We start from the raw sequence: 16,006 nt of genomic DNA, 5'->3' as shown, positions 1-16,006 counted from the left end.
CAATACTTCACTGAGTACACCGCGCACGGCATTACATCACGCCGGTATTGACCGCGCCGCTTCTCGACTTGTTCTTATTGTGAGCTATTCAGATCTCAGTGTAATGGGGCTCTTTATGTTTATTGTGGTTTTCACCTTGGCATTCATTTTTGCTGCAGCTAGCAAAATCTTCATGTTTTATTAAAACAACGTATAAGCGAGTAAAGATCAGAGAACGAATGGGCTTTAAAAATGTTGCATGCCAACACACTGCTACTAGATGCCAAGAGAAAAGAGATCAAATACCTTTGAAGTCCTTGAAAAATGAAGTTGGGAAATCGTTAAACTAGTTGTCCATTGCTGCTCGATTGTGAGCTGTTAGTCTTGAAGCTGAAGTTAGAAATGCCATTTTGTTCTGCTTTAGTGTGTTTTCTTTTAGGTGATTGTCAGCCGTTTATGTGATGAATAACTTGTATTTTCATAAGACAGATGTATAGTGAATACACTAAGGTATCAGTACTCAGAGGCCCGTTCATTTCTGGTATTAAGATTAGTTTACGGTGATCTAATCGCATGGTCGGCACTAAATAAAGGTGTTAAATGAAGTATTTTAATAATAATCAATTGTAAATTGCTTTAACTATATATGCATTTTGAGGGGGTTGCACTTTAAATTGCTTATTTGCATTAAAAGTAAATCCATATTTGTAACACTTTACAGTTAGGTTCAATTGATTTAATAATAGTTAGTTCAAGATAACTTATGCACTAACAATGAACATTTTACAGTATTTTGTTAGTTTATAATGTTAATTTATACAACTCGAAATGTTAATGTATTAGTATTTGTAAAGATTAACCACAATGAATAAATGCTACCTAATGCATTAATCAAAGTGAATGAATCGAAGCTTATTATAAAGTGTTTTTTTTTTTTTGCAGCAATGTAAAGTATTGAATGTTTCATTTGGAAACATTTTAAGCATTTTTTTTTCCATGGAAATGGGTGTGAAGCAATGGGTCTAAAGCAAAACTACATTCAGATAAAGTCAGAAAACCATGTGACAACATTGAGTTTGTATTGTAAACTGTCTGAAATGCCAATATATGGTTTTTATGTTTGTTTGTTTTTTATTTGTGGTTTTAAGTAAGCAATAAGGTATGAGAGGCTGTGCTGTGTCGTAGTGCTGGGCGGTATACCGGTTCATATGGTATACCGGTTTCAATTTCGAGACCGATATGTATTTTTCAAAAACCGCCATACCGGTGCGTAGCTGAAACAGCTGCTGTCTCTATTCAGTGGCCATGAAGCGCTATGTAGTGTACAGAGAGCGGACTTCTATTAACTGCATACCCTTCTTACACTAATGGAAACAACTTTATAACGCAACAATAAATAACTCACAAAACTAAATCTCTTTAATACTGCAAATACCATGTAGAGCCATATGATTTCTGCGATGCAGAAAACACGGAAGAAATCACTTAATCCAGTCACAAATAGAACTTACTGTATAAAGCGGAACATCACAGAATTTGGCAATTTTTGGACGAATGAATTCAAAGTAGGGCTGTACAATGAATCAGATATCGATACGGACTAGTGTCTGTGAATATTAAAGCTAAAAAAGACTACTATTGAAATCTGAAGTCTGTATGAATGAGCGCAGCATTTTCGTCTACTACTACACATACTGAAGCTTGCGTGAAGCTCGCGAGGATTTCAGTGTCTGCTGTCTCACTCACTGTACATGAACTTCATCTGCAGAGCTGCTCTTAGAGTCACTTTAAGAACATTTCACAGATTAATTTGATAAAAATATCGACATTTGTCTTATCATATACACAGGAAATCAAAGGTCTTCACGACCCTTTCAAAATAAAAGTTCGGTATGACTTATTCGAAATAACGGAAATATACTATTGTACAATCGAGTGTACTTCGATTAATAGAGATAATAATAATAATAATAATAATACTGTTTATTAAAACACAAACGTAAAGGTCTTAATTGAAATTACAGAAATTGCATAGTAAAAATATAGCTTATTAATTACTTAATAATATTATTAATTTCATTAAATAATTAAATTAATTTGATTACATTTTAAATTAAATTGTTAGCTTTATGAACTGATTTTATTACATTTTTTAAATATTTTTTTTTATTTGTCCTTACAATGTTTATATATTTCCTGTACTCCTGACAGTAAAATATGCTAAAATAAAGGTCCAGAAAAAAAAAACAAAAACTTGACATACCGTGAAACCGCCAGAATCTTAAAAAAAACGTGATATAGATGATTTTTGGTCAAACCGCCCAGCACTACTGCATCGTGAATAAGTCACAGCTGAAGGGTGACTTATTTACGATACAACACTAGCCTCGAGTACCTTATTGCTTTTATAAAACGGTTACCACACAATACAAACATTAAAGCCAAAAATATGTATCAATGCAACTTTCATGAAGTTAACTCTTACTAAAAGTCTTCCTTCCGCCGGACAAAATAGTCCCTGACAATGAACAGCAACAAAAGTTACATTATTACGCCAATAGATGGCGGCAAAAACTGTCTTTATGAGTGTCAGTCAGTAGACTGAATTGTTGTGAACACAGAACAAGATGCAACTGACAAATGCTTTGACTGTCAGTCACGGGAAAACCCCTTATATAACCCCTTTAATACATCGGACATTTAAACAGTTTTTTTTTTTTTTTTATTGTGAACATAGGACTGACCTGAAGGAAAATGCTAAATCTGAATGCAGGTAATAAACTCGCTCACTTGATCTTTCTCACAGTATTCAGTGAACAATATCAATTGAGAACATACAGTTTACGTTGCTAAGAGTGGTTGCTAAGGGTGTTGTGTAGTGATACACAGAACCGTTGGATGAAGCGGTCATAGCCGTGTTTTATTGTGAATAAAAGACAGCTATTTATCAGTCAGAATCAAGGACAGGAACTAACCGTTTTATAAAAGAAAATAACAGCCCTATTGGAACATTTTGCTCATATGGTTAAAAGAGACCTGTGTAACTACACTCTAAAAATGCTGTGTTAAAAACAACCCAAGTTGGGTTGAAAATGGGCAAACCCAGCAGTTGGGTTAAATGTTTGCTCAATGTGCTGCACAGCTATTATTTAAAAATTACTATATGGCTGGCTTAAAATGAACCCAAAATAGGTTGGAAATTGAAAATCAGACACAATTACTACAGGCAACAATAATAATCAAAAGGTGAACATTTATTAATAAGCAATTTAATAAACGTTTATTGCTTAATTATTATTAATTAAACGTATTAATAAATGTTGATTTATTAAACATATTAATAAATGTTAATTTCGAACATACTTTGGGTTCATTTTAAGCAAGCAGTACAGTAATTTTTAAACAATAGTTGAGTTCAATAAAACTACCCAGCAGGTTGGGCAAACATTTAACCCAATTGCTGGGTTTTGTCCATTTTCAACCCAACTTGGGTTGTTTTTAACCCAGCATTTTTAGAGTGTAATTTTGTATGCCAGTCAGTATTGTGATTTTATATTTCTTGTATTTGGGTTTTTTTGTTTTTTTTTGTGCTAGGATCACCTGAGACTGTTGTTTAAACAGTGCTAGACTTCAGGTACAGCTCCAGTATGATGCCTTCCTCTTATTCATTTAACAAGAGGCCCCCACATCTTAGCGCCTTATCAGCTCCTGCCTCTCTCACACTCAGTCATGCTGTCCTCATCGCTGTGGCCGAGGGTGAGGGATTCTCCATGCTCTAAGTGGATTAAAACCAGTCGCATGGCTTGTCTGTCAAAGGTGGGAGATATTTTTGCAGGTTTAGTCTGCGAGCTGGATGGTGCGTTCCACCTTGGGTCCGGTTAAGGGCACCGTTTGTGCCTCCTCTCACCATACATGAAAAAAACCCCAGCTCCATCATCTTCCCACACCCACTACAAACACAGTCTGCCAATGTGCTACATTCCCTAACCTGTGTAGAGATATTGCAGGCTTAAGAAATGCCTGCGTACGTCTCTGTGTTTGCAAAAGGCTTGTCAGGAACTGCAATGGGTGAGGGAACTTGAGCGCGGTTTGCAGAAAAGCCCATATGTCAAAGATATTGAAAGCATTGGAGAGAGAAGACATAAAATACTGTATGGGATGGGTGGGAACGAGTACACTGGACAGAAAAGACACACAGCGTTTAAGGAGGAATTCCGGGAATTCCAGACTGTGTTTGGGATGTCCTCCATGCCCTGGAGTATTGAAACACTCCTTTCTGTCTCACCCAATCAACCTTGCTGTTTTTCCCCCCGCACCTCTCGCATAATAATGAGGCATTGTGCTGAAAATTTATTTGATTGGTGGCTAGACACATGCCCCCAGATTATCAATTCAAGCTAAGGTCATACACGTATCACATTATACCTGGTTGTTTTGTGTGTTGAGATGCATGATTTTTTTCTTTTATCCATCAAATAGGTATTTATGAAACCTTTTATCTTTTATTTCATTTTTTATATTCCATAATATATTGTGTAAAAATTAATTGTATAAAATAATTGCTCTTTTAAATAGCAAATATATTCTTTATAAAAGGAAGGATATATATATATATATATATAATACAATTTTCGCTAACTTGTATAGTATTCGTTTGTCTGTCTGTAGGTTTATCCAATGATTTTTTTTTTTACACAATATATTATGGAATATATAGAATATTATAATAGAAAAGACTTATAATAGTATAATAGAAAAAAGAAAATCTTTGCTAAATTAACCCTGCATATTTTTTTATGATACAATTGTACTTTTAAATGCTGCTTTAGGAACCAAAGCAGTCTCGCTATATATAACATCCTATAGGAATGAAATGAATATTATTATTTCTGTGACAATTTCTGTGAATAATATTATTTTTAGTAGAATAGGTTCATAAAAGGTAAAAATATGACTGGATATTTTTATGTGGGCTGGAATGAATTGTGAAATTAAGCATACTGCTTGTGTTGTATTGTGCTTTTCAGTTACAACACCATAATAGCCTGACGTGAATTGGCTGTGTATTTCCACCTTGCCATATAGAGACCCTTTACATTGAGACCTTCAGACGTTAAAATGTGTTTTATCTTGTGATCAAGTCATCATCAGTTTCTTGGCCAACCCCGCCATAATTTAAAGTTTCCCTCTGTGTCGCTGTATGTAGAGTGAGGATGTCAGGTTGGATTTGCGGGCACTGATGGGATGGTTCTGTTGTAACCTGGGCTCCCTGGGTCGAGAAAGCAGGAAACTGCGGTATGTCCTTGATGAAGAACTCCGCTGCGACACGGCCTGTCCGTTTGACTCACGCTGAGCGCTTGATACTCGGGACGAGGAGGTCAGCCTGACCCACTTTCCCCCGCCTGCCCTTCTGTCGTGTTGGAAGAGGTGGGCGAGAGGCCAGGGGCGAGTGGGCGGATGGGTCCACTAACTGTCAGAGGGCGCGTTTGTGTGGGGGGTTACAAGAGAGCGCTCCCGCTGTGGAACGCAGGTACATCTCAGCCCACCGAGACAGTAATGGACAGGCACTCCCACAGAGCTCAGTGTCTGACCCTCTTATTGTAGCTCCTCATCCTCGATGACTCCTACAGCTCTCTTCCTCCTCCTCTTCATCACTTCAGTGCACTGCGGTGCTGCTGAGCTCCAGCTGTAATCTATGCAATCAAGCAAAAGATATTCAGAAACAGCAGTGTTAGCTGCACATCATTTTATGTGACGTGAAATATTTCTACACTTTGTAAGTCAGTTGTTATGTCTGTGAGTGACCTGCCAACCTTTGGTTTTACACCCGAAATGTGCATGTAAAGATGCTGTCTGAGAGGACATGCTTGTTAACATGTAGTGATATCTAAGGCAAACACCAGTTTGGTAACCCATCAAAAAGTAAAACTCAATTTCCTGGTTGAAAGCAGGGTCAGAAAAGGAGAAAAAAAGTGTCTCTTATATAGCTCACTGACAAGCAAGCCACTCTGCTGAATTTAGACATGTCCTACCTTAAGTGTGCAAAGATGTAAGACATAGTAGCACTTCATGCCATCATGAATAATCTGTCTTATACACAAAATAGCATTCACAACCCATTTGACTTAAATAATTTTGACACGTTTCTAAGTGGAATACAGTATACAGGGAGAAAAAAAAACTAATTTTTATCCTTTTGAAATTGATTATATTGTGAAAGGTAACCCTTTTTTTGTTTTTTAACTGATTTATATTTTTTGAATTTGTTACATGCATTCGTTTTGGTAGCTTTCACTATACAGGATCCATCTGATAAACTTAGAGTGGGCTTCTACACACAAGCTGTCACAATCTGAATTTCTCTTGGTCATTCCTTTTCTCTTTCTTTTTCTCTTTCTCATACACACACACACACACACACACACACACACACACACTCTCTCTCAAACTCAGTGTGTCAGAATGGCAGCTGGCCCTGCGGCTCTCCTGGTTAGTTCCCCTGATAGAGAGTTGGAGACAGACTGGACTGGTGCAGTAGTGCTTATTAGCCTTGTCTGTCTGCAGGAGCCCTGCTGAGCCAGCCTTGAACCCTCCGGCCCCCAGCAGAGAAAGAGGGAGAGACCGAGAAGAGAGAGGGAGAGATAAGTTTAAGCAGTGGAGGACAAAAGCAAAAACGTAACAGCCAGGGAAAGAGACCTGCCTGTCTGACCTGCATGTCCACTTAGCTGGTCGCCTCCTAACCTGATAGATGGTGGTCACAGAATCGTTACTTGGAATAAAGAAACTGATCTGTTTCTTTTCATCAGTGATGTTGAAAACCTGTGAAGATTGCAAAACCCATGAGTTGAGGCATGACAGTCTGATGCATATTTATTATAATAAAAAAGATCTTGCTTCATCTGCTCTCTTCAACCTCAAGTACTCTTCTGTTATATCTTTCGAGTACTCAAGCATTCAAAATGCCCAAAGTGCACATCACTATTGCAGAGCAGGTTTAAGTAGTTGACATTGTGTTTGTTTTTTTTCCAGAGAGACCGTGACACTGTCTGCCTGACTAACCTCAGATATTGCAGCGTGAAGAGTTGCTGTGGCTACTAAAGTTTTAATGCGCTACAAGATAAGGGTCTGCGGACAGATGCGTAGAGGCCGTCAGGTTCAGTGGCGGGTTATACAGTATACTACCCTGACCTGCTTTTGTTTCTTTATGCATGCATCTCTTGGTCTCTGAGGTTCAGCTGTCTACAGAGCTCACCTTTATTGCTGCTAATGGTTGCGGTACTGCTGACGCAGTCGGAGACTCCCTTACCTTGACATGTCATTCCCTTCGGTCCACTGTTAAACATCTAACACACTCCTGCAATCAACCCTGATCGGCCCAGTGGAAATGGCCCGTTATTGCCCTCGTTAGATGTTATGTGGTAGTTTTATTGTACAAATTCATCACACATTAACCTAGATTGTGTGTTTGCTTAGTATTTTCGGTCCCACTTTATATTAGGTGGCTACTATGTACTTGCATTAAAAAAAATAAGTACAATGTACTTATTCTGTTCGTGTTGTATTGCAGAACACTTTTGCTGCTATTAGAGTGGGATACAGGTAAGGTTAGGGACAGGTTTGGTGGTACGGGTAGATTTAACGGTGGGTTAAGGTGTAAGGGATGGGTCAACAGTGTAATTATGAATGTAATTACAGAAATTAATTACAGATGTAATTACATGCAGGTATTTTTAAAATATAAGTATAATGTAAAAACATGTATGTACACAAGTGCATTGTATCAAATGATTAATTTAAATGAAAGTATGTAGTAGTTAAGGCCACATAATATAAAAAACGTATTTTCATCTAATCGCCTCTCATGTGAGCGTTTCTCTCGCAGTAGCCCCTCTTGCAGTTTCATTCCACACCAGACGAGCTCATGCAAAGATCCCAGAGCTTTTATATCACACCCATCTGTCAATACAATTTGGTCAAATGATTTCAAAACCTGTGCATTTCTAGCGTCTTAAGCCAAGTGGCTGGCTAAGCTCCAGCTGGAACACGCCGAGCATTAAGGCATGATGTGCGTTCAAGCCGCCTCCTGCTGATTCATTCCTCACATGCTGAAAAATTACCTTTTGCTCATTAAAGAATTGTGTAAGTTTAAAAAGAAATTATTTGCATAATTCATTTCCCTCTGAGGATCAGGATGATTAATTAATTACTCTGCTGTTAAACTGGATCTCTCTGTCTTTTTATTTATTTATTTTTTTAATTAACCTCAGGACATCCTTCATGTATGGGAATTATCAAGATTTTTTTTTTGTCACATCAGTTTCAGTGTATTTGAACGTGTGGGAATCTCCGAAGTTATGAAAAATCTGTCTCGTTAAAAATAGTTAAGTCAGGAGTTTTTATTATTGAGTTTAGGAGTCTCAATATTCTGCAATCGTCCTAACCGTCCTTCCTTATTTTTTTATTTTTTTTATTTATTTATTTTTTTTTTTGAGGCTGTCGTCTGCAGCAAGATGAATCTCTTTAATATATTTCTCTGGCCTGGTTGCTTTACATAGCACTGAAAAGATGACGCAGGCTCTGGGTTATAATACCCCAGTGTTTTATTCATATTCTCTTATTTGCAGGGACCCTACACGCTCGCGATTGCTATGGCACTGTCTGACAGCGCGCTATAGGCTGCATGTAAATGAGGGTTTTAGGTACTATTATAGTGTAATATCATGCGGGAGTCTCATTAACCTATAAACAACCTAAACACTTCTCTGTCTCTCTTTTCTCCTACAGAACTCAATACGGCACAATCTCTCGTTGAACAAGTGTTTTCTTAAAGTGCCTCGCTCCAAAGATGACCCGGGAAAGGTAAGCATTCTCTTCCTACCTCCATATGTAGTTCTGTTTTATTCAGAAATGGTTTGTACATTCGCTAAATACAAAATGCCGCTACCAGAGCAGATTCAGACGTTAAAAATGCATACGTATCCTTGTGAAAATAGATGAGAGCGAGCACTCGCAGTAATGTTTTAAAAGCGCTCTCGTCGGAGCTCTCCCGGGTAGAGGAGAAAGCACTTCAGCCCGGCACTTCCTGCACGAGAGGGGCAGACCACCACCTGCTTCCCCTCAGTCAGCATGCTGCTAGCCCGGCCTGTCTGAGCTAAAACAGCCCAAACGAATTCATGTGTAGGCATTTGCATGTGCACATACACGTGTGTGTGTGTGTCTATATATATATATATATATATAGGGACAAATACATGTGATAAAAATATTATGTGTATATTATATATAAGATTTTTATCACATGTATTTACACTGAACAGTACGGACGTCACAGTTCAGTTCATGCAGTTAGACAGAGGAACACAGTCAATCACAGGCAATCCACAGTCCATTGCAACACTGTTTGCTAACCGCCACAACAGGAAAAAGCACAGAAGAAGAAGAACAGACGATCTAGATATGAGTGTAATCTCTCAACCAGTGTTTCAAGCATGGAAAGACATCAATAAAACAGCTTGAGAATCTCACTTTTACCTCAGGCAAGTCATTTAATGTCCACAGCTTGTTAGTTCACTAGAGAAATGAACTCTAGAACATTTCACTAAATATATGTACTATATTAGCTTATATATTCATTATATTTACTTTACAGTTAATGTCTTAATTATTTAATAATGTTTAAATAAATTTGTTCTGAAAACAAGTTATGACAGTAACTGTAAATGATAATATTTCAAAAATGAATTAAAGTAATTTTATAATTAGATTTAGAAGTTAATGCAAAACCTGCTTTATGTGCAATTTATATGTGTTATTATATCTAAAAAATAGCAACTGAATTTAATAGTTTGGGCTCTTGTAACTTTTAATATTATACTAATGTGCAAGAAAGGGCTCCCTATATGTAGTTTACAGCATCAGCTGCGATAGATTTTTTTTATCCTTAAGAAAATGTTAATTATAATTTAATTTATTTAAAGAGAGAGACACCGTTTGTTCAATAAACCACTGTTTAATTAAAATGAAAAAAAAAATGAAGCAATTTTATGTTTAGTTTTTTCTCCCCCCTGCTGTACCGAACCCGTACCGAACCATGACTTCAATACCGAGGTACAAATTAAACCGTCATGTTTGTTTACCGTTACACGCCTAATATATATACACATCTGATAACACCTGTTTATTTTTCAGAAAAATATACAATGTGCATCAGTACAACATTGATGGACAACGGTTAACCTGTTTTTTTTCTCCACATAGTACTGCCGTCACAAACGCTTGCTCATTTCTCTGTATCCTCAGCCATCTTGTGTGAGCACATTCACGCACATACACTCACAGCGCGACATAAAGAGAAGAGCCGAGGCATGCAGGGGATGGGGACTGAATGCTAATTTCATGTTTTGGTGTAATCCTCTGATATTGACACTCCTGGGATGTGCTCCACTAAATACAAAATAATCTATCGCTGGATGGATTCTATTCCAAATGCACGGCCAACATGCTTGCATCCCTAATGTTCAATTTGGAATTTGCCTCCTTCCACACAGCCCTCCCCCCTGGAAGGAGAACTTCAAAGCTGAGCAGGGCTCTCTTGATATGTTCCATCAATATTGTAATACGGCAGGAATATGGACCCTGCTGTTTGTGCGAGAGGCGTGAGGCGGTAACTGAGGCGTGTTTCTCAGAGATGGCAAAAACGATTGTTCACTTCACCTTTGTGATCCGCAGCAGCTGCTGAGAATGAGGAAGGCCGAACTTTGGGGCAGATACAATCATGTTTGCCCTTGAGTAGACTTTTGGTCAGGGAGGTCTAGCCTGTGTTAAGATGGTCTCATACTGATTATTTCCATTACAAACTAGATTTTTAGACGGTTTCCAATAAACCATCACAAAACACAGCGGCTGTTTTTCACAATTTTTACTTTATTTTTGATCATATAAATGTAAGCTTGGTGAGCATAAGAGACCCTTTTTAAAATGTCTTCAGTCTTCCAGTCTTCAGTGAAATCCTTCAGAAATCATTCTAATGCTGATTTGGTGTTCAAGAAACATTACTTAATATTATAATACTGAAAACTTGATTCTTTGAATAGAAAAAGAACAGAATTTTTGAAATGCAAATTTTTTGTAACATTGTAAATGTTTTAACTGATACTTTTGATCAATTTAATGCATCCTTGCTGAATATAAGTATTAATTTCTTTAAAAAATAATAATAATAATAAATCTTAACAACCCCAAACTTTTGAACGTTGGTATATAATATACAATATATCTTCCTCATTTGTTTGTGGCTTTGGAAAACTAAATGAGTACATGTATAGTGTTTTGTATTTTACATTTACTTATCTTTTTTTGAATAATAAAAAATATTCATTTTTGGGTGAACTCTGCTTTTAATAAATTTAAATGGCCATTGTAAAGGGAGACTGTTAATGTTCTTCAGTTGATTGCATTAACAGCTGTTCATTTTAGAGTTCAGCTGAGTTCATAATCTAAAGAAGTAACCTTGACACAATCGTATTGTATTGCCCTGTGTTTCAGATTCATGTAAACTCTCTTTTCATGGATTTCTTTAAACGTTGCTTTCTCTCTAGAGATTGTGTTGCAGCCTACAGATACTCCCCTCCCAAGGGCTTTGAATTTTTCAAGATTTTTCTGCTAATTAAAAGGAATGATACTCAGCCTCCCCTTCCACAGTGAAAGTGTCTTGCAGTAGTTTTAATATCAATTACATCTGCTAGGTCTAACAGACTGCCAGCATTCTCAGTCACCTTCAGCTGTCCTTCGGCGTCACTGCATCAATTACTGGAACACGATTATTTAAATTAAAATCACAAACATGAGGGTGTTTAATACAGTGAGATTGTCCTGCATGTTATGAACTCTGATGGTCTAATGCTGGAATATAATACATAAATGGTGATGCAGGGTGAAGATCATGTTTCACTGTTTGTTAAACGATTTGTTGGAGAGTAGCTGTACTTATCTAGTCTGTTTAGTGTGTGGGAGCTCTCACTAAATGTAACATTTAACATTGTTAGGCTACTCATGCTACATTAGAATATATATATAAAGAAACTTAAGACCCTTTCGCACGACTCGCGTCAGCGTACCCCTCAGCTCAAGTGTTATTGCGTTGTTTGTTCATTTGCATACAATAGATATGCATGTTATAAGATTATTTATTTTCTGAATGTCAGTATATGCTTTTGATGTTGTGTTAAGTCAGTGGTATGTTAAAAATTAGGGCTGGGTATTGGCACAAATTTCACGATTTGATTCAATTTACAAGCTTGCGATTCAGTTCCGATCTTGATTCAGTTCAATTTGGTATTGATTCATTTGGAGATATTTCGGGTACAGTACATTTTCTCAAGAAAAAAAAGCTAATCTAAAATTAATGCTGTAAACTATACAGGAAACCCTGTCAGTTGGCACATTACTATAATGTAAAAATTAACAACTGCACTGTACATGTAAATTGCACATAAGGCAGTTTTTATAATAACCTTATAATATTAATTAATTACATAATTATGTTTCTACTACAATTTGTTTTTGGATATATAAACATTTAAATGGTGACAGTCTTAAGATTAGATGAGGCTCTTATTGAAGATTGTGGCGATTAAATAATGGCTGTAATGACTGACTTTGGTTTACTGCCCCAAAGTGATCTGCATTCATTAATATTATAATTTGAATGCCTAGTTTATCATTTGATTAATGTTAATTATGTCACTTCCTTTCATCAGGCTGGTTTTAGTACACTGCTTTAGAGACCTAAAATGGCATTTTAAAGCAAGGTGTGATTATACTGCAAGCTTTGTGATTGGTCAGATTGTTTTGAAGCTGTCATCGCACTTAAATAACAAATTGCTGTAACATCCAAGTGTTAAAACAGAGACAATGAGTTCTTTTCTTAAGGAAGGGACACTGCGAAAAATGGTTGGGGTGCAGGAGCTTTGCTCATTGCCATTCCGTGGCTTCTAACCTGTGCTGTATTGCTGTTTAAATGCAGAAATTTACATCATTTTATCAATATGCTTTTGAAAGCCGAACGTTTGAGGAACCTGAAGCATGCTGTCTAGACAAATCCTTTGGTGATTTTCAATTATTCTCTTTGCTTAGGTGCATGCACAAACTGTGCACAAGTAATTTTAAAGGTCTTGATCGCACCCTCTCTGGACAATTCAGATCTTATCCCTTATAATGTGAAATATTTTAAAATAAAACCCAAGCCTGGAGGTTAATTTCTTTTTCTTTTCGCCTAACTTGCCTGCTAGAGTTGCCTTGAGCTTCTGGGTAGAGCAGGACTATTGAAAAATAAATTAAACAGGAAGAATGCAAAGATAAATTATTCTGCCAGAGTCTTGGGTGCTTGGATACCAGCAGCCCCAAACCAAGGTGTGCTATTTTCTGCCTGATTATCAGAGCTCAGACCTGACCAGAAATCCAACACCTCTGTGTCCAGCCCTGAACAGGAGCAATCGATAAACCTGCGGCTGAGGAAGAGGGGCTTCAGGAGGGGCTTAACATTTTACCTGCCTCTGCCAAGGCTCAGGAGAAATGCCGAGCGAGAGCAAGTGAGCGCAAGAAACGGCTGTAGCGAAAGTTCCAAACTTCTTTGCACCTCAACATGTAGCTCCATGAACGTCCTCAAGACGTGATGGGCTTACAAATGAGCTCACTGAAACTTTGATGAACTAAAAGTTGTTCATGTTTGACGGCGAACGCGCCCAATATCTGATTACAGAAGTTTCTCTCCTAGAAACCCTGCTGGTTATCATGCTCGGCTTTTTATGAAAGTTTTATTGAATGGCTTCAAGTTGACCAGTATTTTAGAATATGAAAACTTGCTTTGGAGCTAATATTCCATCTTTATCCTGTTTCTAGGGTTCTTACTGGGCAATCGACACAAATCCAAAGGAGGACACGCTGCCCACACGACCCAAGAAGAGGCCACGGTCTGGAGAGCGGGTGAGTGAAAGTTTGTACGCATGTTTTCGGCGTGTGTGCGCGCGCGCGCGTTTGTTTATGTGTGTGCTCCGAGACCCCCTGGTGGTCGGTTTTCAGGCTTACAGACTTTCTCTGGCCGAACTCAGCTCATTACTTTGAGTCTGGGAATGATCAAAGAGCAGAAAACAGAGTTTTCCCAGTTCAAGCTCAATGTCACTGATTTGCACCATAACTTCACTTGATGCTGTGGTTGCTTAAACAGCACAGAAAACCATTCAATCGCCACTGTAAAAATGACAGTGTCTCAGCACAGTGATGTTGACAATGTTTTAGTTCTCAAACTCTCAAACTCCCCCCCCCCCCCTAGAAAAATCATTATAAAAATGCCCGTGGAGATTTTGTTAGATTTTGCATGACTTTTCCAGGTCTAGGAATTACACTTTTCACATTAGGCTACCTCATATACCATGGTTCATCAAAGAAAAAAACTGTTTCTAATTACATTAGAATTTTTTTTATTTTAACTTGATTCAAATGCTTGTTTTGTCTTATATCAAATCATTTTAAGCCATCTTGAGGCCCCCTCGGGAGTTTCCTAAGGCCCCTGGTTGAGAATCATTAATCTACAGTTCCATGGAAAAAGAAATGGTTTTACCTAAGATTTAAGTTTTCAGTTTGAATTGAATGTGATGGGATGTGACTAAAAGCTCAAGTATTTCAAAGATAATAAATAGAGACTGGTCTTTTGATGCATTTTCTTCAGGGCTACATGATTCACAGAGTCGGTTCTTTTAGTGAGGTGTTCAAAAATGTACAGACTTGTTTGAATTAGTCTCGCTCATCTATTAGAATGGTCATTGAATTAACGCCCGACTAGCTCAATGACTGATGTTATGTCAATGTCTATGTAAAGATACACATTCACAAAAGAGTTTTGTTTGTTTTACAATATATTTTACATTGTTCATATTGTATTGTTTTTCAGTGTGTGAGGTTATGGGTCCTTGCTGTAAAAGCAGATTTCTGTACAGAAATGTAATTTTGGGGTGAACATGTAAGCTTATTAATCTAGTTCATCTTTTCAAACTTAAACGGTCAGCAGATAACTACGTAATTTCTTCAGCACGTGTGTTGAAGGCTCGTACATGTTTTTATCTTTTGGGAAGAGCAACCAACCAACCTCACATAAGATTTACTGTTTATATAGTCTGACTTTGATTTGTCATTGAAGTTTTTTTTCCAGAATAAAGATATTGCCCAAGTCTGTCTTTTTTCCCCTCAGCATTAGAATGCAGGTAGCCCATCTTAGCATGATGTTGCCTGTGTTCGTTATAGCTTTTTGTGAGGCCAGAAATATATGACAGCATGGGCTTAGTGTGTTGCTAGAAAAGGAATGAGACGGGACTGAGTTGAGAACGCTGGCTTTGTTTCATGTCTGAGTCTGTGCTTTACAGTCGTGCCGTGCACAGGTTTGCTGATTGCGCGCTTATATCTTTTTATATAGCTGTCTTACTCAGTGCGGCTCAGTTTATCTTGTAGAGGGGGTCCGGCTTATTAATAAACTGTGCCCCAGGCAGCCTTTACATACGTTGCATTCTGCAGTCATTTTTTAGCAAACATCAATTAATGCAGAGTTTCTACGCCGGTTATTTTCAGCCAGAGCTTTTTCCTTCCATTATTTATGAGCAACACTCACCAGAATATACAACTCGGTTGCGCTCGACGCCGGCCTCCAAGGTTGACCTGGCTCAGAGGCATCTTGCATCATTTTGTCCGGCTCTGCGTTGTGGATCGGAGGCAGGCGAACCGAAAGAATTCAGCTATAGTGGGGCTGGGTTTTAAGACATTTAGACATATTACTATGACAGGAAAACATATAGAGGAAAATAGCATGTTATTTATCAGGGCATTAAACTGTGACTAAATTGCAGTTACAAGCACAATGGACGGATGACCCTGAAGCTTTTCATATCCTTCATATTCTGGGTGGTGGTTAGTTCACAGCAGTTTCAGATATTAACTTTTCCATTAAGGGGCAAAAATGGTCCCCTTAATTCGATTTCCA

The 16,006-nt window shown here is 37.7% G+C and overlaps 1 protein-coding gene across 3 annotated transcripts in view; it reads left to right on the top strand.

Annotated features, from left to right (window-relative positions):
* foxj3 (forkhead box J3) overlaps positions 1 to 16,006 on the top strand; it is a 98,231-nt gene that overhangs the window by 56,479 nt on the left and 25,746 nt on the right. For all 3 annotated transcript variants that reach the window (XM_051912348.1, XM_051912347.1, XM_051912346.1), the window contains exons 3-4: positions 8,764 to 8,838; positions 13,879 to 13,962. In XM_051912348.1, coding sequence (XP_051768308.1) covers positions 8,764 to 8,838; positions 13,879 to 13,962 — 159 coding nt within the window. The remainder of the gene's footprint in view (positions 1 to 8,763; positions 8,839 to 13,878; positions 13,963 to 16,006) is intronic.

The sequence above is a fragment of the Ctenopharyngodon idella genome, chromosome 11 (genome assembly GCF_019924925.1).
Source record: "Ctenopharyngodon idella isolate HZGC_01 chromosome 11, HZGC01, whole genome shotgun sequence".
Lineage (NCBI taxonomy): Eukaryota > Metazoa > Chordata > Actinopteri > Cypriniformes > Xenocyprididae > Ctenopharyngodon > Ctenopharyngodon idella.
The sequence above is the reverse complement of the archived record's forward strand: the minus strand, read 5'-3'. Positions and strand labels throughout refer to the sequence as shown.